The sequence below is a fragment of the Mustela lutreola genome, chromosome 11, assembly GCF_030435805.1.
Source record: "Mustela lutreola isolate mMusLut2 chromosome 11, mMusLut2.pri, whole genome shotgun sequence".
Taxonomy (NCBI): domain Eukaryota; kingdom Metazoa; phylum Chordata; class Mammalia; order Carnivora; family Mustelidae; genus Mustela; species Mustela lutreola.
This window is the reverse complement of record NC_081300.1, coordinates 58,505,492-58,528,433: the sequence shown is the minus strand read 5'-3', so window position 1 is coordinate 58,528,433 and position 22,942 is coordinate 58,505,492. Positions and strand designations below refer to the sequence as shown.

The following is a 22,942-nucleotide window of genomic DNA, read 5'->3' as shown; positions in this document are numbered from 1 at the left end:
CTGAAAAACTGGAACCTATTTCAATGTCTAGCCATCAGGGACCAGAAAAGTAGATTTGTCTAGACTCCCTCTGAGTCTACGTCTCTTCATCCTTTGCTCTTAGCCATGCAACGGACTGCCAGGCAGCAGTGAAACTCATGTTTCTGAAAAAATAAGAGACGGCATGAGACATAAGGGGCACAGTCTGGTATTTCCCAAGGGTCTTCTACTGAACCCTACGTTCATGAGGTACTTTTTGGAACAAAAACATTTCTTAGCCAAATAAGTTTCAGAAACACTTTACCTAATAATGTCCCCCTAGAGATTTGTGAAGTCTTATTAGTGTATTAAAGACTCTGAAAATTTCTGTAGTGAAGAAATCTATTTGTTTTGGTTTTAACTCAGACGTCTCAATTGATTTTTTTTTTAACCTTTGTTCAAGTAATATTTATTAACATCTTGAGACCTAGTATGCTCAGAACCCACATTAAAGGCAAAGCATGAAGAGATCTAGGGAGTCTAATAGAGCCTGGCTCTATTCTGGTAAAATGCAGGTAGTGATGTGGGAAACAAAAGCAAAAGCAAAAGAAAAAAATTCTATCTCCTTACAATTTACACACGTCCTTGAGACAGGCAGAGTGACCTTCCTCTAAGGACTCAACGGTCTGGGTGTTAATAATTTAGCTTAACATTAGCCTGACCTCCAGGATCCTGTAAGTCTCCTTTCACATATAAAAATCCTTTGGAAATTTCCTTTATGTCTACACCCCCCCAAAGTATGTGTTAGCAATCATCCTCCAAGCATATGGCCCACTGATACACATTTGAAGGGACCCATGACTAAAGTGTCACTAGTAGTAAATGACCTTTTCCTAAGAACAGCTAACCCTCCAAGGTCCTTGCTTCCAAATTCCTTAGAGACTGATGCTATCCCTAACCCACTTCCAACTTAAAAGTATATAAACAGCCACTCTTCCTGACCCCAGTTCATCTCTTTCTGCCTATAGGTCTTGTCCCGTGTTTTAATAAAACCACCCTGTTTACATCAAAGATGCCTCAAGAATTCATTCCTGACCATTGGCTGCAAACCCCAATACTTTCAGATCAGATAACAGTGGAGGTGGGGTGAGTGGTGGTAACTAAGGTTTTTCCAGCTCTGTGATGTTACTCATGGCCAAGGTAAGGGAGACTTCAAATGGAACCTCTTTTTCCTTCGCCCTGCACTTGATTCCTCCAAGTGCATTACCTACAACAGAGGTCTCCTTTCTTCGCATCCCATGCACACACTGTTCAGCTCACAGTGGAAAGTCTTATTCCAGGAAATATCTGAATCCTCCAGACCACCCAGTTTGCTTCAGGCAAAATTCCTTAAATGCAGGTTTGTGGCATCATAAATTCCATAGCAGCAAAAACTCTGCATGTCAAGAAGGAGCAGTAGTGGAAAACTCACGAATTTTCCAAACAAGGACAGGCTCCAGCTGAGCTCTGCCTCCCCACAGGAGAATTATCCAAGCCAGGCCACTCTTGCATCAGGTCCAGGAACGTGTAGGAATGGGTCACATGTAACGATTTTCAGACAGCGCTGTCCCTGGTGAGTCGCTTGTATGCAGCCTGGGAGAACCCAGGCTGGTCTGTATCCAGTGCCAGCAAACAGTGAAATTCTCACATCCTGCAGAACCCTGAGCCTCTGGGCAGTCAAGGGCAGAAGCCAAAACATATCCTGTGGTTCCACAGGATTCAAACAAAGAGGGAAGTGGTAGAGGAAAATTCTTGACATTCCCAACATTCTCAGCTGGCAAAAGCTGAATGGAAAAACCATTACTGAATGTTCTTTCTGTGCCATTCAGAAGAACATTTCTGGTGTCTACACAGACCCTCTCCTTCCACGGAGAAGCAGAAGTCCTATTTAATAGACCCACTCAGATGTCCTAAAATCCAATAGTAGGTAGAGGTGAAGAGAAAAGGGGCTGGGACTATTAACAGTTATTTCTGAATAATACCGTGATAGGCAGAGCACCACTTATTATAATATGTCCAGATTGTTTTAAAAAACATTTTAATAGGATACACTACTTTAGAGTGAGAAAAGATTTTGACACACACACACACCCCTTCTTTCTTCTTTCAATTTGCTAATTAAAGACAAAGAGTTTCCTTGGCATTCAGGGGTCAGGGCATTGAAGCAAAAGCACCAGGAGAAAGCTGGGTTTTAGAGGTAACTTGACCTCCAGTGGACTCCTTTTTGACAAGGAACAGTGCAAACCTCCTTGGGGAGACGATGATACAACACAAATCCAAACATCCTTCCACAAGATAAGGTGTTGGTGGGAAGGGCACAGATTTGTGTTTTGAGAAAAGACGAGGTAATGGACTGGCGTATTCTCATCCTCAGAATAATGTGTAAGACAAAAGTCAAGGTTTTGAAATGAGGTAGAAATACATTTCTTCCCACCCACGTAATACCCAACTACAGAGAATCTCAACTCTTCTTCCTGTCTGCTAGCAAGCCAGAGGAATTGCCTCCAAGTCCAGAACTCTGCCCCACCCCGTCCAGAAGCTTTCTGCGTTTCTCATCGCACACAGTCCCCATTTACAGGAAGGAAATGCCATGAGGGTTGGTCATGAGTCTCCCTCTCTCCATACTCTGCTCAGGTAGGTTTGATCTCTCCCATCTGCATACAGCCCTCCTGTTCACAGTAAACATCCCGTCCTCGAGAGAGGTCTCCCTGCAGAATGGGACTGCAAAACAAACATCGCCTGGGATTACTCCCAGAGCAGGACAGATGTTGGCCCATGGGCCTCAAAGCAGAGGCCTGACCCAGCGCTCCCCGGCAGTGTGGTACCCTTCCGTCCTACAGCCCCGCCAGCATGGTGCTCCCAGGAAAGCCTGCCTTCCTGGGCACCCACAAGGAGTTCCTTGAGTCTGTGAAAGCAGCTTGCTGGGAAGAGATCAGAGTCACACAAAACACATTCTCAGGCGTGTGGTTTCATTCACCCCCCAAAGCGCCGTGCACCCAGGCCTCTGTGCCATGTTCACCGAGAGCAGCCTACAGACCCATCTTTCCTTTGACTGGCTATCTGGAAGTTTCCACTGGAGTACTTAGATACGGTAGTGGCCACACAGCAGCCAGAAGGTTCCTGTTTTTAACTTGTGAGTTATGTTATTTACACATAACATAGAATCTATTTTTGACTTTTTAATTGTGGAAATTTTCAACCATACGCACAAGAAGAGAGTACGGTACAACGCGCGCCCATGCTCTCATCTCCTAGTCTCAAGATCAGCCCGAACACATGGTCCCTGGCATGTTTCCACCTCTCTCCCACCCCACCCCCGCCACTGGAATCCTCAGAAGCAAACACTTGACGTCATATTCTGTTAACTGTAAAGCAGAGTGATTTTTTTCTTCCAACAAAGTCAAATGGTGTCATTTTTCAAAATCCTTCTAACTTACTAGGCAGAAAATCCAAAGTCTGTCCTATGGTGTCATTCGGGCACTCGGCCCGGCCTCCCTCCCTCTCTCCCCAGCCCCTGGCCTCCTCCCGGCTCCCTGAACACCCAGCCACATGGAGCCCTCAGGGTTGTCCCATAGGCCTTCTCCAGATGAGACCCACCTCCGCTAGACATCCTCATGCCCACCTTTCATTCACACCTTTTTCAACAGCCATGTCCTCTGAGATCCCTTCCTGACCCCCACTCTGGGTCATAGCAGGGGCTCAAGAAACACGTAAGGGCGGAACACACGTGATGAATCAATAACCCTGTGAAGGCAGGTAAGCTGGGTAAAACTGTCCCCATTTTACAGATGAGAAACTGGGCTCCGAATGGTTCAGTAAATTGCCCACAGACACACAGCTCTTAAAGGCTATAACCAGCCCTTGAACACAGCTCTTCTGACTCCAAATTCCATACTGTTTCCATTCCTCAGTTGCTTCCCCAAAATGAAATGCTGCATAAATTGATATAATGCTGATACGGTCTTATACTAACATATTCAGTCATTCAATAAGTATCTCTTGATCACCCGGTACATGATGGGAACTATTCTAGGGCGGTGGAAGGTAGAACAACAATCCCCAAAGATGTCCATATCTTAATCCCTGGGACCCGTAAATATGTTATGCTCCATGGCAAGGGGGCATTGAGGTTGCTAATGGAATTAAGAGTGCTGATAGCTGTGGGATGTTGACAGTGGGAAAAGCTATGTATGTGTGGGGGCAAGGGTATATGGTAAATCTTTATATTTTCCCCTTCAATTTTGCTGTGGCCTAAAACTGCTTTAAACAATAAAGTTTATTAATTTTTAAGTGATTTCTTTCTGGGGAAAATTAAATGAAAGGAGGCAAGTGGGTCTTTTTCAGATAATGTAAATGTCTTATATCTTGATTGGGATTGTGGTTGCATAGGTACATACAATTGTCGAAACTCAACAAACTTAAAATTAATGTCTACAATTTGTGCATTTTATTCTGTTAAAAGTATATGTCAGTAAAAAGTTAAGAAAAGATTTAAAAAAAAAAAAGAGTGCTGACAGCTGACCTTGAGATGAGAAGATTATCGTACAGTGTCCAACAGCAGCATCAGGGTCTTCATAAACGGCGGAGGGAGGCAAGAGAGTCAGAGAGCTTAGAAGATGGCTCTGCGGCTGGCCTTGAGGATGGGGGGAGGAATGCGTGCACAAACTAGGGAATGCGGCAGCCTCTGAGAAAGGCCAGAAACGGATTCTATCCCAAAGCCTCCAGAAAGGAACACAGCACTACCTATGTCTTGCTCTTGGCCTGGTGAGCCCTACTCGGACTCCTGACTTTCAGAACTGGGAGGGAGCTGTGAGGGATCTGTTGGAGCCGCCCCAGGAGACAAACAGAAGGTGCAGAAGAGGAGTGGAGTCAGGCCGCCTTCAAAGGGGCCGCTCTGGGGATAACCTTCTCCAAACAGCGAGCTCTGTGTTCTAAGGACACGCCAGCTGTTCCTGCTTGGACACGTCCTTTGGCACCTCAGGAGCACGCTCTTTTGTTCTTAAACGAAGTCCGTGTGCCTATTTCCCTTGTCACGAATGACATTCCCGGGCTTGGTCTGTATTTGAACCAGACTTAGGAAAGTAGATGCAGGAAGGTAAAAAGCGAAGTGGGGAGGAGTGGGGAGGGAGAGGGGGAAAGGGGGGGCAGGGAGAGGGGAGAAAAACACAACCAGATAAAGTGTTTCTTAGCTGCTTCTTCCTCAGCGCAAGTCTGCCCGCAGAGAGTAGGAGAACGGAAACTGGCCTCAACCCAGGAGGCACAGACAATGCTTCATAATTAGAAGCTACTTAGGCCGTCCCAGACCAAAATACACACCAGGAAAATGTCATTGCCTGACTTGTGAAGGATCTTCCCCTGGTGGCATGACCCTCCCTCCCAGAACACTCCTGCCACCGTCCACCCTCCCCCCACCGCCCAGTGGGGCAGTGCAGGCAGGCCTGGAGGAGGGGAGACCTACCGGGGCCTAAAGGACCACAGTGGGGTCGACTGTGACAGAGAGGGAGCTACGGGACCAAGGGGCCAGGGCCACTTGTGAGCAGGAGAAGCTCATTCTTGCTGTGTAAGACTTGACGCTCGAGGCTACCCTCTCTGCTGTTCCTGTCTGTCCACTCCTCATTTCCTCTCCCTCACTTCCGGCCTTCCCATGGCACAGGCTTGAGGGCACTAGTGCTTGGGGTTTCCCTTAGGACTTACTAAATTCATTTCAATACATGGACATGTCCTTCCTCTTTCTTTCCCGCCAGTGGCATTCTCCCCCCATCTCCTAATTTCCTAAATGACGCCAACCCCCCCCCCCCCCAAACAGGACACCTCTGGGAACCGGGCCTGCCCACAGTGGTGACTCTGGACCCTGCTGCCATCGGACACCCCAACTCGAATGCCACAGTCACCCTTTCCTTCCGCAGCTTCTGTCACCAAGTTTTAAAGATCCACTGACCTCTTTGGCTGTAGGGGATTCCTGAGGCTTCTTCTAAAAGGAGATGACGGGGCACAGTCCTATCCGAGGAACTGTTTACCTCATTTTTAACAGCTTTTACCAGATTCGCAGGCTTCTGTGTGTCTCCTTACTACACAGTCTGCATCGGGTTTTCCTTTTGAGGGGGAGTGACAAGAGTGGAGTGTGGCGAGGAGGAATATTTTCCCAATCAGGACATCAATGTGTACTGATTAAAAGCAGCGTTCTCGGGCGCCTGGGTGGTTCAGTGGGTTAAGCCTCTGCCTTCAGCTCAGGTCATGGCCTCGGGGTCCTGGGATGGAGTCCCGGGCTCTCTGCTCAGCAGGGAGCCTGCTTCCTCCCTCTCTGCCTGCCTCTCTGCCTGCTTGTGATCTGTCTGTCAAGTAAATAAATAAAATCTTTTAAAAATAAATCAATCAATAAAAGCAGTGTTCTCTTGTGATAGGCGGAGAAGGAAAGCAAAACCAGGGACTGACCCTCTTCCACTGAAGGTAAATTCTCTCGTGGGTGTGGGAAAGGTTTAAGGGCGAAGTAATTTCCCTCCAGCCATGGGTGAGGAGCAGAGTCTGCCTGTGCTTTTTGCTGCTGCCGCTTGGAGCCAGGCCTGTATTGCCAGAGGCCACAGGGCAAGCAAGAAGGAAACAAAGAACAGCTCATTCTGAGTTTCTAACAGGCCCCATTCTTCAAGGACATCCAAAGGTCAAAATTTCCTCTGACTTTGGTCACAGTTGATGAAAAGAGAACCACTCTCTTGACCACAGAGTCTGGGGCCCCGAAGAAAGAAGGAAAGAAAGCCAAAAAAAGTTTCTTTTGATGTTTGTCAAGCCCCAACTTGACCTCAGCTATCTGCTACCTTAGTTCTCTTTTCTTTCTCAGGGACCCACGGGGGCATTTCAGCCTCAGCCTGGCTTGGCTGCCTCTCAGCTGTCTCTGCCTATGTCGTCCTGTCCCTGTAGGAGCCTGGGAGGGCCTGCAAATTAAGGACGAACGAGACGAACACCAGCATGGTTCCACAAACCACTAAGCCGTTGGCTTCTGGAGGGCATCAGTGAGAGTTTGCCTTCTTCGGGTACTCAGATCCCAGGAAAATTCCTTTTTTTTTTTTTTTTCGAGACTTTATTTATTTATTTGACAGAGAGCACGCACAAGCAGGGGGAGTGGCAGGCAGAGGGAGAAGCAGGCTGTCCACTGAGCAGGGAGCCCCCATGTGGGACTCGATCCCCGGACTCCGGGATCATGACCTGAGCTGAAGACAGATATTTCACCAACTGAGTCACCCAGGCACCCCAACCAGGAACAAGCAAAGAGTAAACAAATCTTGGTGGTGTTAATATACTTATCATATTATTTTCTGGAGTGCATGAAACATCTTAAAATTGGGGGGGAGGAAGTCTGTACACTCACTAGGAGAGTCACTATAAGCCTTTGAATCAATGGATTTCAGCATATTGTCACACTGTCTTGAATAGTATCTATTAAAGTAATAAAGTCTGGCCCTGGATTAGATAATACTGCTGAAAAAAACTAAGTCAGCGGCAATTAATACTATTTTGAATATAGGTTCATTTTTTTAAAAAAACATAATTCAGTCAAGTATCATGCAGTTCAAATCGAGTAATATTTTGGTAAATTGTAAGTGATCACTTCATAAATATAACTTTATTTAGAGTTCTATATGAATTTGTTACAGGAAACACATTTTAACATTTCAAAGATTTAACGTGTATTCAGAATTTTTTCTTAAGGTACCATTCTGAGGTCAAGGCTATACTTCCGGTCCACAATTAAAGATGAAAACAGCTTGCAACTTGCTTACCACTTATAACTTAAAGGCTTAAGGAGTAGGTGACTTCATATTCATCTACACATTTAACATAATCACTAACAAATACATCTGGAGTTTTTGCAAAAATGTAAACTCCCATCCTAAAATTCCTGTGAAATGAAAGGGACGCAGAATAGCCGCAACATTCTTGATAAAGGACAAAGGTAGAGGACTCATACTTCCTAATTTTCAAACTTGCTGCAAAGCCTGCAGCAATCAGGGCACCGTGGTATTGACAGAAGGGTAAAAATTAGATCAAAGAAAGAGAACTGAGTCCAGAATTAAACCACACATTCGTGGTCAACTGATTATCACATCAACAAAGGTGCCAAGAAAATCAATTTGGGCAAAGAATAATCTTTTCAACAAACTATGTTGGGACAAATGATTTTGTATGATAGCAAGACAAGGAGAGTAAAGTTGAATCCCCTCCTTCTAAGATATGCAAAAATTATAACAAATGAATCATAGAGCTAAAGGCAAGAGCTGAAACTATGAAGTTCTTAGAAGAACATAAAGGAATAACCCTGAGTCTGGCAAAGACAAGTGTTGGTAGGAATGCAGAACCTTGTACATTGTGGGTAGGGATATAAAATGGTGCAGTGACTTTGGAGAAGTTTGGTGGATCTTCAAAATACTAAACATAGAATTACTAGAAGACCCATCAATTTCAGTCCCAGATATATTCCCAAGAGATTAAAGAACAAATAAAGCTATCTAAATAAAAACTTGTACGTAAATGCTTAAAGCAGCATTACTCTTAAGAGCCCAAATGTGGAAGCAATCTAAATGTCCATCACTTGATAAATGGATAAACAAAATGTATGGCATCCATAGAATGGAGTATTAGTCAGCCATGAAAAAGAAAGAAGCACTGATTCAAGTTACAGTGTGGATGAACATTGGTAACATTATGCTAAGTGTTAAGAAGCCAGTCCTCAAAACACCCAGCATGATTCCATTTATATGAAATGTCCAAAGGAGATGAATCTAGAGGCAGAAAGCAGCCAAGGGCTGGGGGACTTAGGAAGAAATGGGCAATGACTATTAATGGGTTTAAAATTAATTGTGGCAACAGTTGTACAATCTTAACATACTAGAGTCCACTGAACTGTACCCTTTAAGTGAGTCAATTGTATGGTCTGTGAATTATATCTCATTAAAGGTGGGTTTGTATTTTTTTTTAAAGATTTTATTTATTTACTTGACAGAGAGAGATCACAAGTAGGCAGAGAGGCAGGCGAGGTGGCGGGGTGGGAAGCAGGCTCCTGCTGAGCAAGGAGTCCAATGCGGGGCTCAATCCCAGGACCTGAGATCATGACCTGAGCTGAAGGCAGAGGTTTAACCTACTGAGCCACCCAGGTGCCCCTGTTTTTCTCCCTCCCCCGCCCTTTTTTTTTTTTTTTTTAAGATTTCATTTATTTATTTGAGAAAGAACATGAGCAGCAGGGAAAGGGAGAAGCAGGCTTCCTGCTGAGCAGGGAGCCTGACTCGAGGCTTGATCCCAGGACCCTGGGATCATGACCTGAGCTGAAGGCAGACACTTCAGACACCCAGGCATCCCTCAATAAAGCCGTTTCTCCAAAAGAGAGGTAATACTCTACACGCTGATAATCCCCACAGAAACAAATGCAGACAAAAGCATTTATAAGTTCATTTTATTTCCAACCACTAAGACTCCAGGATGGATTATCCAAAAAAGAGGAAAGCATGGCTCAGCTGCTTCGCAGGTGAAACAGGGAATGAAAACAAAAAGCTGATGAGATCGAAGCTTCAAGCAAGTCTAGAACGTGTGCAGGAGTGGACAGGAAAAGAGTTCCCCTGTCAAGGAACAGGTAAATAGAGAATTTCACACCACAGCTACCTTCACTGGCTCTTTTCAGAAACATGGGGAGAGACCATCTCAGGGACCAGGAAGTAATGAATATACTACAGTGGACCCTTGAACATGGGTTTGAACTGCACACATCCACTTAAAGGCAGATTTTTTTTTTTTAAGTCCAGTACTGTAAACCCATTTTCTGTTACGATTTTCTAATAACATTTTCTTTTCCAGAGCTGGCTTTATGGTAGGAGTACAGTGTATGACATGCATCGCACACAATATGTGTTCTCAGGAAGGCTTCTTGGCAACAGTAGGTACCAGTAATTATGTTTTGGGGAGGGTCCAAAGTTGTACGTGGATTTTAAGCTATGTAGAGGGTCAGCACCCCTAACCCTCACGTTGTTCAAGGATCCGCTGTATCTCAACAGCCACAGGAGGGCAAACATTATCTCTACAGTTTCAGATTTCTTCACAAGAAATTCATTTTAGATGAAACATTGTAGAGTGGGTAAAAGTAGAACTCAGTGGGGAAAGACTGAGGTAGGCTCTGAAAAGAAGTTCAAGAATGCACAAAGTGGAGCCTCCAAAGTACACAGATTGAGAGAATCCAGTAGTAGCCTGTGGCAGACAACATTATGACCAACAATTAAGTGCTCACCTCTGCGTGAACTGCTGTTTATGCCAGTGTAGTTTCTCACTTCCTCTAAAGGCCATGTGTCGTCACTTGACTTTGGGCTGAGCCACATGCCTTGCCTCGGCCAATGGAAGATAGGCCATGTGTCATGGGCTCAGTGGGACCCTAGCATTAAAAGGCCTTGCGTCTGTGCCTCGCTGCTTGTGCTTCTGCATCGACCGAGGAGAGCTTCCTCAGGTACTACTGCCTCTCTAACCCCAGGATGAACAAGCAAGCCTCTGCCACCCCACAGAAACACCCACAGCTTGAGGCAGAGCCACTTAAACTAGAGAGCTCTGTGATATTTTTTTTAAAGCTTTTATTTATTTGACAGACAGAGATCACAAGTAGGCAGAGAGACAGGCAGAGAGAGACAGGGAAGCAGACTCCCTGCTGATCAGAGAGCCTGATGCGGGGCTTGATCCCAGGACCCTGAGATCATGACCTGAGCCGAAGTCAGCAGCTTTAATCCACTGAGCCACCCAGGCGACCCGAGCTCTGTGATATTTTTATAAATTTTCTGTAGGTATAAAAGTCTTTGTTTTTGTTTCTGTAGACCCCATACCCATTGTGGAGCCCAACATGGCACTTGAACTCACAACCCTCAGATCGAGACCTGAGTGGAGATCAAGAGTCAGCCATTTAACTGACTGAGCCACCCAGGCACCCCAGTATAAGAGTACTTTTAAATAAAAAGATTTTAAAAAGGAAGAAAAGGGCGCCTGGGTGGCTCAGTGGGTTAAGCCGCTGCCTTCGGCTCAGGTCATGATCTCAGGGTCCTGGGATCGAGTCCCGCATCGGGCTCTCTGCTCAGCAGGGAGCCCGTTTCCTCCTCTCTCTCTGCCTGCCTCTCTGCCTACTTGTGATCTCTCTCTGTCAAATAAATAAATAAAATCTTTAAAAAACAAATTTTAAATAAATAAATAAATAAATAAATAAAAAGGAAGAAAAATTAACACGCACAACCATTATTAACTAAACACCTGAAATAGTTAATAATAGTATTCTAAATTCTAAATAATTATATTCTAAATTCTAAATAGTCTTGTTTATTTAAGATCATATGCAGAATTCAACAACAGTTCCATCTTTTATAAGATCATACAGGTCCTCTACAGTATTCAATATTGTTCTTATTTAGCATTTCTTGCATTTTCAGTGTTCCATCAATTTTTTAAATACCTCAAAAAAGACAGTCGTTAAAAATTATATACCTTCTTACACAAATCTTTGCATCATGTCATTTTTACCACTAAGTTCAAAACTCCATAATTCCTACTAAGTATTGGAGGGGGTGGGGCTATTTTTTAATCTGCACATGTGTTCTCCAATTTCATCTTTGAAAAGTATATAATGATGAGGGGCACCTGGGTGGCTCAGTGGGTTAAGCCTCTGCCTTCAGCTCAGGTCATGATCCCAGGGTCCTGGGATTGAGCCCTGCATTGGGCTCTCTGCTCACCAGGGAGCTTGCTTCGTCCTCTCTCTCGGCCTGCCTGTCTGCCTACTTGTGATCTCTATCTGTCAAATAAATAAATAAAATCTTTTTTTGAAAAAATTTTTTTAAAAAGTGTATAATGATGAACTTGATTTCAGAAGTCAATCTAGTCGACTCCAGATATGTTAGAGTCAGAGGAGAGCTTTTATTCTAACCAAAGAACCATCAACTCACCTTTGTGGAATTTGTGGCTGTGGTGCATTTGAAACCCAAATTTTATAAATACAATAATTCTTTCTGAGGCAGTAGGGCAGATAGACAGCCATAACACTGACTTCAACCCAAGTGAAACAAGGTAATGAGATGATGTTCATATTTGTTCATGTTAGATTCTTAGAATGATATTGTTCTCACAGATCAGACCAAGAAAATGAAGCATGGAATTCTTTCAAGATATGAACATTTTAATGGACATATCCTATGAATTGCAATTGTGGTTTTTTTTTTTAAGATTTTATTTACTTATTTGACAGACAGAGATCACAAGTAGGCAGACAGGCAGGCAGGGCTGGGGGAAGCAGGCTCCCTGCTGAGCAGAGAGCCCAATGCGGGGCTCGATCCCAGAACCCTGAGATCATGACCTGAGCCAAAGGCAGAGGCTCAACCCACTGAACCACACAGGAGCCCCTGTAATTTTGTTTTAAAGCAAAAACAGAATGATTTGGAAGCACACATCTAGAATGTGGAGACTGCAATTCCTATTGATGAGACTTTCTTTTCCAGGGGAGGGCCAAGGGGGAGAAAGAATCCCAAGCAGGCTCCACGCTCAGCATGGAACCCGATGTGGGACTTGATCTCATAACCCCGAGACTGTGACCGGAGCCAAAATCAGCCACTTAACCGACTGAGCCACCTGGGTGCCCCCAAACATTTTTAATAACAATGAAAATATTCTAGTCCCCAGTTTATGTGGAAAAGCAAAGAAGGGAGTGAAAAGGAAACCCAAAGGGAAAGATGGATGTGTTGACACAGTAGGACAGAAGTCTCATCTCCCCATTACAAACCTTGGTCAGTGGGAGACAGGAGGACAAAGCTGAGCAGATAAATTCCTTTCTCTCCCCTGGGACCATTTTGAGCTCCTCTGAGCTCACAGGAGTCATCTGCTGACCTACTGCTGAGTTCTCCTCATAGATCACAAAGCAGCACAACAACTCATTACAAGAGGACAGGATAAAAACCCCCAAAAGCTCACACCAACACTACAACATGGGCACTCCAATGGCACTCTTGCTCCCACTCCACCCGTCTTGACAGCAAAAAACTGAATATACAAATCTCGAAAACGGTAAGCTCCTAAAAAACTGGATTCAACAATCGCTTGGTTAACTGAAAATGGTTGAATCTGAAAACACTTTTTTACAGAGGTGATTTATGGATTACTGTTTGCCATTGAAAGGATCACAGGATGTCCGCCATATATAGTTGAATGAAAAGCCTAATTAAGACAGCACATCAAGAATGAACACTCTCTTCTACGAGAGAGGGAGGAAGAGAGAGAGGGCTCCTTTTATATTTCCCGTACTCAGATGGAAGAGTGATTTTTCCAGACTATGAATTTGTGCCACAAATGTAGTCCAGAATTAATATCGTGTACGCTAGGCAGAAGTGTTTCACTAGTTCCACAAATAAACAAATACTGAGTAATTAACACATGCAAAGCACTGTACTGAACATTACCCCCCTTTGAGGACACAGCATCGATGTCTTCATCTTATCAAATCATAAATCCAAGGAGATTTTGTTTGTTTAAAAGTGTGGAGACTAAGAAGTACAGGAGCCAATTTCTACAAGGATATGGAGGGATAATGGAGCGCGCTGGACTCCAACAATTAATGAGACAGAACAAATAGCATAAGGCACACGCAGCAGCCGGGAAGGTATTTTTAGCTCCAACATTAGGCAACGTCATTACAAGCATGATTAAATCCAGCAACAAGCCACTAGCACGGCAGAGAAAATGCCATCACTGGAGAGATGCAAGACGGCATGGAGGGATAGCAGACAAGGACGGCCTGAGGATAACTAAACCAGGCCTTCGAGGGTTAGAGGGTTCGATGACCACAAAGGCTGTGCAGGCATTTCTCACACATTCTCCACAAATCAAAATTCTAAAAAGCATCCCCCTGAAGTTATCACCCAAAAGTCAGTCCCTCCTCCCTAAAGCACAAGTGTGCACTTGGCCTTCCACACATAACACTAATAATTACAAAAATAGATACTAGTAAGAATTTATATAACTCTGATATAGTAACATAATAAATAGTATATGATACAATATGTACAATATAATAACACATATAATACTAAGCTTTTAAAAATTACATACATTGCAACATAAGCACAGATGTCTATCATCTCCAACCGTCAAATTTCAGGAAAAGCAATTAAAATAATTAGAAATCTGGTCATACGGAAGATTTTCTATTGCTGTTTTGCTTTGAGATGGTCAGAGAGCAAGCTACAAACTATAGCAGTTACTTTAGAGGACCGAATTTCATCAAAAGCAGTCACCTACTTGAATTATATCAAAATAGGTAAAGACATGTCAAATACTCCGTTTAGCTTATACAGAAATCTCTCTTCAGGAACACCATTATTACCAAGTGAAAATGGCAGGTTATAAAGAACCCTGAACGCTTTGAGATGCCTGGATGGCTCAGTGGGTTAAGCCGCTGCCTTCGGCTCAGGTCATGATCCCACGGTCCCGGGATCGAGTCCTGTGTCCGGCTCCTTGTTCAGTGGGGAGCCTGCTTCTCTCTCTGCCTCTGCCTGCTTGCCTGCTTGTGTGCGCACGCTCTCGCTCTCTCCTGCTCTCTCTCTCTCTGACAAATAAATAAAATCTTAAAATGAAAAAAAGAACCCTGAGCGTTTTGATATGAAGTTACCAACATATGCAAAGTGTGAGAGCTGCAGAATGGTCACTAATGTCAATAGTGGAAACTAGACTTATTGCGGGGATCATTTCATAATGTATAAGAATATCAGATCACTACGATGTACACCTGAAGCTAGTATTTTAATGTCAATTATCCTTCAATGTAAAAACTAAGTTTAAAAAACAGTGGAGATATCTGGGTGGTGGGATTTTTGGATAATTTTACTCTTGGCTGCATGGCTCTTGTGTGATTTTTAAAGCAGAACAAAACTACAAAGCAAAGCTCAGGACCCAGACTGCTGGATCCAGATTTCAGCTTTCCACCTAATGGGCTGTGTGACCTTGAGCAAGTGATTTAACCTCTCTGTCCCTCTGTGACCTCACATATAAAGAGGGATAAAATAGTCCCCACTTCAGAGTGCTGCGAGAGGACTAAGGGTGTTTGTTAGTACATGGAAGGCATGCGAACAGTGCAAGGAATGCAGCTAGCCCTCGGGAAATACCCATCAATAGTAGAAGCATTAGTATGGCTAAGTCTTTTGGTAAAATTGACTGACATTCATTAAAAGTGGCTGCAAAAGCAGCTACTTCATGGCCAAAAGTAAAAATGGGAGCAAGAAAGCTTCTCTGCTTAAGTTTAAATTAATAACCAAAAAACCAAACCCCAAACCCCCAAACCCTAGCAGATCTACATACTACAAATATACATACAAAGTAGATAAAAAGGAAGCTATGTAAAGACGAGATCCCTGAGTAGATATTTTCTCCTAGCATCCATCCTTTCATTTCAGAGGTCAGCAGGCACAGCGGACTAACAGAGAGGTGCTCTAGGTAGCGACTTCGTGGGTGCAAATCTGTGCTCTCAACTTAGCAGTGAAATAGAAGACGTTCTAATGAGGTTAGCGTTTGTAGGCCAGAAGATTCGTCCTGATTAAGGAGAAAGACATCTTTAAAACTCTAGTAGCCTTAATCTACAAATGCTGGAGTTGGGAGTTATATAAAATTAAAGTTACAGAAACACACACTTGACTAGTTAGGAGCCGATAATGAAAAGGATGCTTTATCCCTGGGTTCTCTTGCTTTGAGGGATAGATAATCAAAAATGGAATTCAGTAGCATATTACAAGGTGGTAAGAGCTGTGGAGAAAAAGGAAGTGAGTGGAGCAAGGGTGGGAAAAGGGGAAGTATTGACCTTTGAATAGGATAGGTCGGTAGAGAAGGTGACACGTGAGTTTGAATCCGACAAGCTCAACCTAGTTTACTCCATAATTGTTAGCTCTGATGAAAGGTTTTTTTTTTTTTTTTTTAAGAATTTATTTATTTATTTGACAGAGAGAGGGAGCGATCACAAATAGGCAAAGAGGCAGGCAGAGAGAGATGGGGAAGCAGGCTCCCTCCTGAGCAGAGAACCTAATGCGAGGCTCCATCCCAGGACCCTGAGATCATGACCTGAGCCAAAAGCAGAGGCTTAACCCACTGAGCCACCCAGGCACCCTTCTCTTATGAAAGTTTTGAGCAGGATGGAAGCTCCCGTGGAAGACAAGCTAGTGGTTATCCCTGTCACTTATCTGGACCACGCCTTTCAACTTTGATAATACACACTCCAGTGCTTACACTGTCCTATTATAGACAAACTGTGTTGGTAACCATTTCACTTTTTAAAATCTAAAAACACGAGCTTCTTAAATAATCTTCTCCATCAACATTTTTGGCAAATCAAAGGAATTAGGAATGAGACAAGTCATTGGATGTTTCTGGTAACCCAACGTCCATTGTCCCATTTTCCAGTAAAAGAACCCAGATTTTCCTTGGGTAACTAAGTCTACGGGACTTCCCACTGGTGTGGCTCAGATGGGGCTGATGGCAGCCCCTACCTCTAGAGGTAGTGTATACAAATAGGAGTGCCAAATCCCCCTTGAACACTACTACAGAGTGTCAGGTTCAGGAGTGGAACACGTGACCAAACCAGGCAATGAGACACGGGGCATAACTTGGAGAAAAGAGGAGCTGTTGTCTGTGGGACTCCTCAGGAGGCAGAATGCGGGCCTGGGGTCACAGATGGAGACATCCTTGCCACCCTTAGGGAAGAAAAGGATGTGAGTCTGCCTAAAAATGAAGCCAGTCTAGAAGGAAGCAAGCAGAAAAACAGGGACAGAGCAGGGTGCCTCTGACAATTCATTTGGAGGACTTGAACTTGGCCCTGACTCAAGAGGGCGACCCCATACATTTTTCACACAGTGGAAGAGCACATTTCCTTTTCTGATTAAATCACTGAAGCTGGGTTTCTCTCACTTGCAACCAAGTGTCTTGCCAAATACAAAAAAACCTTCCTTTGGAGACCAGGCTCAGTATTTTCCCTAGAAAGCCAACAACCCATACACTTACCCGTTCCTGCCCAGCAGTGTCCCAGATGAGGAATTTATGAAGCTCATTTCCACAAGGCACGGTTTTGGTCATAAAAGATGCCCTGAAAAAGAGAATCAACATCTCCACGTTACCAGGCACCCCTAAAATCTTCACAAAGACTCCTGTTTCACCCAAGTTCCTCTTGCCTCAGCAAGACTCCCCAGGGTCCGTCCTGGGGGGGGCCTCTAAGAGGAAAGAAGGGCTGCTAGAATCCCGTCACCCAAAAGAAAATATTCTTCATATTCTGTTAGTCCAAATGGAGGCTTAAGGAAGGAAATTGTTTTTAAAAAGCCAAGAATGCGGGGCGACTGTGTGACTCAGTGGGTTAAGCCTCTGCCTTTGGCTCAGGTCATGATCTCAGGATCCTGGGATAGAGCCCTGCATCAGGCTCTCTGCTCAGAAGGGAACCTGCTTCTCCCTCTCTCTCTGCCTGTCTCTCTACCTACTTGTGATCTTTGTCTGTCAAATAAATAACTAAAATCTTAAAAAAAAAAAAAAAAACAAAAAAAAAAAACGAAAGAAAGAAAGCCAAGAATGCATTCAAAGCCCCGGGCTACCAAAAACACAGTCCTGAGAGAGTATGCTCAATAGTTCTCAGATAATATGCCCCAAATCTCAGGAAAGAAAATAAAACCTAAGATTAAAAAATGTATTATTACAACAGTGAAGAATGGACAGGGCAGCTAGTCTCTGAGCAACTCACAGTATGCAGGCTAGGCACCCAACACTAGTAGCAAGACCATATCTCATCCCCACCCTGCTTTTATACATGCAGGGATAAAGGTTGGTGGTTCACCAAATATTTACATTTTCTCCCTTAAAAAAAAAAAAAAAAAGGAAGGATTTGAAACCCTCAGCAGATAATGAAACACTTGATAGTTTCTTTTTTGCATATTTCCTGTTAACAAACCTTTTCTTTGCGTTCATGAAAGACATAAAGATACAGCATGTGGAAAGTTTATACCCTTGACTTTTTTTGTTTTCTGTGAGATAAAGCTTTCCATTCATGAAAATGTAGTGAGTCTCCCCAACAATGGGACAACCAGACAAGAGAAGACTCCTCACGTGATGGAGCAGCACGTGAGCAGCATTCCGGCCAAAACCAGTTCACCTGAATGTAATCCTAAGAAACCAGTAAGGCAACTCCAGAATGTGGAGCATTCTACAAGACAACTGGCCTAAATGCTTCAGGTAAATCAACGTCATGAAAAGCAAACAAGACAAAAGGCAGGAAGATTGTTCTAGAATCTAAATTAAGAGAGAAGAAAGAGATAAAACAACCAAATGACCCTTGGCTGAATCTGGAATTAGGAGGGAAATAACTTTTAAAAGACATTTTGAAGACAACTAGAGAAATTTAAATTTAGATTTTATGTCAGATATTATCATTGAATCAGTATTAATTTTTCTAGGGGTGCATGGGTGGCTCAGTCAGTTAAGCATCTGACTCTTGCTTTTAGCTCAGGCCAGGATCTCAGGGTCATGGGATCAAGCCCCTCATTGGGCTCCACACTCAGCATGGAGTCTGCTTGTCCCTTTTCCTCTGCTCCCCCCCCCCACCCTTTCTCTCCTCTCTCTCTCTTTCAAATAAATAAATAAATACATTTTTTAAAAAATTAATTTTCGGGGTGCCTGGGTGGCTCAGTGGGTTAAAGCCTCTGCCTTCAGCTCAGATCCTGGGACAGAGTCCCGCATCAGGCTCTCTGCTCAGCAGGGACCCTGCTTCCCTTCCTCTCTCTCTGCCTGCCTCTCTGCCTATCTGTGATCTCTCTCTGTCAAATAAATAAATAAAATCTTTTTAAAAAATTAATTTTCTATGTGTGATAATGGTATCCTCATTATGTTATTCTCAGGAGAGGCAAAGTAGAGTTTTTAGGGGTAAGGTGTCAGGCTGTCTCCCCTGCTTCCTATGGCCCAGCAGACCCACCCAGTGGACCCAGCCCACTGTCCAGCCCTACGTCACTCAGCACTCACCCCAATAATGTCTCCTCAACTTTTCCTACTTTTCCTCAACACTAAGAGGCAAACTACACAAGTCCCAAGTAGAAAAGCATATGTTCCTGCAATTCTCACACACTCCTCAAAACATACACAAAGCCAAAAGTTAACAGTTTTATTTATCAAATGACAATTGTACTAAATGGAAATTCTAAGTATTTTTCTAAGTGATACGACCCAATATTATCAAAACCACAACTATCCCATGATGCTTTATTTCTTTTAAAGTGCTTAAAATATACACAGGCTACTGATAAGAGTAAATATATTCCAAAAATGGAAATGTCTTTATTATTTTTCTCATTACAAAAGCAATAGACGGACATACCAAAAAAGAAAGTCAAAAAATGAAAGCACAGGAGAAATAGAAATTAATCGTCACGTCACCACTGAGTCACAATCACTGTTGGTGTATGTCCTTCTGAATTATTTTTATATAATGATTACACCCATAATTGCTCATAGTCTGCATACACTTTGTTTTCCCTCCACTCGATGTTATCATGGACATCTTTCCATTTACATAACTATAGATCAACATCTTCATCCAAAATGAATAAATATATTACACCATGTTATGGCTTTACTACCCCACTGATGGATATTTTGGTCACCTATTTTCCACTGTTATGACAATGATTAAATGGATATCTTTGTACTTATATCTTTGTGTCCTTGTGCAACTATTTCCTTAGAAACATACATGCCACACTGGGTGGGACCAGCCTACATGCCAATGATGACAATGTTGGAGATGCCCTTCTCCCCAGTCAATCCTGATCTTTCAAATATTTTCCAGTAGGATAAGGAGAAATGATACATCATTCCCATTTTTATTGTGCTTCTTACAACTTTGAACATCATTTTAGTGTTTACTGTTCACTTACATTTTTCTTTAGTAAATATTTAGCTCATGACCTTTGCCTACTTTTTCACTGGGGTGGCTCCTCCTTTTCTTCTTCACTTCTTGAGTATTTTACACTAACATTTGTAATAGTAGGTTTTAAATAATTTTTTTTCTGGTTTAACCTTTGGCCTTTAACTTTATTTAGAGAATTTTTCCATAAATACCTTGGGTTTTGTTTTTACTTTGATGTAAGCCAGATTTTCATTTGTTCTTCAATAAACTCTAGGCACTGGGATAAATAATACACCAACCGGGCCCTTAAAAAGTTCTCAGGCTTAGAAAACCAAGTTCATGCCTTTAAAAATCTTGGAACCAGAGATTTTTAGAGATGGAAAAAACATGCAATACCCAGGCCAACCTCTTCAGTCTACAGATCAGGGAATAAAATCCGAGTCGTGAGAGACTGCCTTGCCCATGGTCAAAGAGTCTACCAGCACAGTCAGGAACAAAACACAGAGGCCTGCCCTCTTTTCCAGAAGGGTAGAATGAGCGGTTAGATAGCCCCTCAGTTTCCCCATCTGAGAAACAGAGCCAATATCTACTTTGCATATCTGGGGGATATGAGGGAATGACATCTGCAAAATCCCTGCTTGACACACAGTAAGCCTTCGAGGAACAGCTTTGTTATAGCTGTCATGCTGATCTCTCTCTCTCTCTCACACACACACACACACACACACTCATGTACACACCCTTCTCTATTCCTCATTTCCTGCCACTAAAAAAAGACATCTGATATTTGAAATGATGACTGACAATCCTTGTTCTTTTGGTTGGTTGGGTTGTTGGTTTTTGTGTTTTTTTTTTTTTCTTTTAACAGCTTTGCTCACATTCCATCTTAAAAAGCTCAAGCATCTTTTCTTCTCGTTAGATTATCTTCCAGACTGGTCGTGGGGGGGAGCCTTGGCAATGCTGAATGGACTTCATTATCTGTGGGAACCAAAATCTGGCAGAGAAGTAACACAATTACCTTGTAAAAGTCGAAACAGAAAGGGAGACACACACATCCACACACACACATACATCCACACACATATATGTTCAAGATGTCAACACAATCTGCTTGAATAGCAAAGCCAAGATTTTTCATTGTGAGTCACAGAAGATGATAAGAATGAACTCTTTCGATGCTGAAACAATGACATTTTACGGCCTTTCCCCAGTGGTAGTTTGATCACAGTGGGAAGACAAGGGTAGACTTCGAAAGTGGACTCACTTGGTCGGAGTCATCAGTTAACTGCTCACACGCTGAGTGTGCCTCAACGAGTCACCCGGCTGCCCTGATTCTTGAGGCCAGCAGCGTTAAGAGTGAGAAAGGCCCTGGGCCAGGGGCCTGAACTCAAATGTCTCCAGGACCAGGCAGCAACCATACAAATGAACCAAGGGGACTAGGTGTAAAATTAATACTGATAAAAATAATAGTAACAGTAAACAGCAGAAGCGCTGTGGAAAGGAGAGTCCGCCCACCCACACAGCACCCAAGGCTCAGGGACAGTGGTTTCTGCCACGTGGGCATGGGTACCCGGTACACCAAGGCTACTGATTTTTTAAAATAAGCCAGAAATGCAGTTTATTATGCAAAAATCTCCTAATTCTTCATTAGTGACTTAAAAATGTTAAAGCACTGGGCAGGCTAAACAAAACACAGGGCTAAGCCAGAGTCCCAGTGCACCAAACCCAGCAGCTAGACCATGAGCACAGCGGTCTGTGTATAACACCGTCCAAGAAAGGCATTTGTTCCTGCTAGCTTTAGTTTTCCGAAGCTGGGGTGTGGGAACACTTTTTTCAAAATCATAAGAGAACGTAAATTTTGAGTGGGTTTTTTAATTGGGCAATAGAACTATGTCAGGAAAGGACAACAGATAAGAATGGTAGAGCCCATCTCAACCTTGACTCCAGAAGAAAAATGAGGAATGTAGATAGAAAGCAAAACAGCCCAGAATTTACAGTCACTTAATATTATGTTTATGAAGAAATCTTAAGGTATGAGAAAATGCTTCAGTTTGAAGTTTAGCAAAAAACAGCAATTTAAAATCATGTATACAAAAATGTTTTAAGAGGGACACCTGGGTGGCTCAGTTGGTTAAGCCGCTGCCTTCGGCTCAGGTCATGATCCCAGAGTCCTGGGATCGAGTCCCACATCAGGCTCCTTGCTCAGCGGGGAGTCTGCTTCTTCCTCTGCCTCTGCCTGCCTCTCTGACTGCTTGTGCTCTCTCTCTCTCTCTGAGACAAATAAATAAATAAAATATTTAAAAAAAAAAAAAGATGTAAAAAAAAATGTTTTAAGACCTAAGCTGGTAAGTGTACAGGAAAATAAGGACAACCTTTCTGAAAATAAATTTGGCAATATCTAGCAAGACCCTTAAGAGTGTTCATATTCTTTGACTGAATTATTCCCACTGCTATGAATTTAACTTAATGAAATAATCAAAGGTATCTGCAAATATTTATACCCCAGGATATACATCATACATTATTTTACAAGTTGGGTGCCTGGGTGGCTCAGTGGGTTAAGCCTCTGCCTTTGGCTCAGGTCATGATCCCAGTGTCCTGGGATCGAGCCCTGTATCGAGCTCTCTGCTCGGTGGGGAACCTGCTTCCCCCCTCTCTCTGCCTGCCTCTCTGCCTACTTGTGATCTCTGTCTGTCGAATAAATAAATAAAATCTAAAAAAAAAATGTTTAAAAAAATGATAACCTCAATGCCTTAAATGGAAAATACAATCATTAAAAATCATTTTTTTAAAGTTTTTATGTATTTATTTATTTGAGAGAGAGAGAGAGATGTTGAGGAGAGAGAGAGGGCAGGGAGGAGCAGAGGGGGAGAGACAAGCAGCTCCATGCTGAAAGCAGAGGCTAACTCAGGGCTCGATCCCATGGCCCTGAGATCATGACCTGAGCTGAAACCAAGAGTCAGACGCTTAACTGACTGAGCCACCCAGGTGCCCCCCCAAATCACTGCTTTTTTATACAATGATGTATGTCAA

General features: G+C 43.2%; 1 protein-coding gene across 1 annotated transcript in view; it reads right to left on the bottom strand.

Moving 5' to 3' along the window:
• The window catches only part of RAB31 (RAB31, member RAS oncogene family), a 128,791-nt gene that overhangs the window by 46,616 nt on the left and 59,233 nt on the right, over positions 1 to 22,942 (bottom strand). The window contains exon 3 of the mRNA XM_059138939.1: positions 17,032 to 17,113. Coding sequence (XP_058994922.1) covers positions 17,032 to 17,113 — 82 coding nt within the window. The remainder of the gene's footprint in view (positions 1 to 17,031; positions 17,114 to 22,942) is intronic.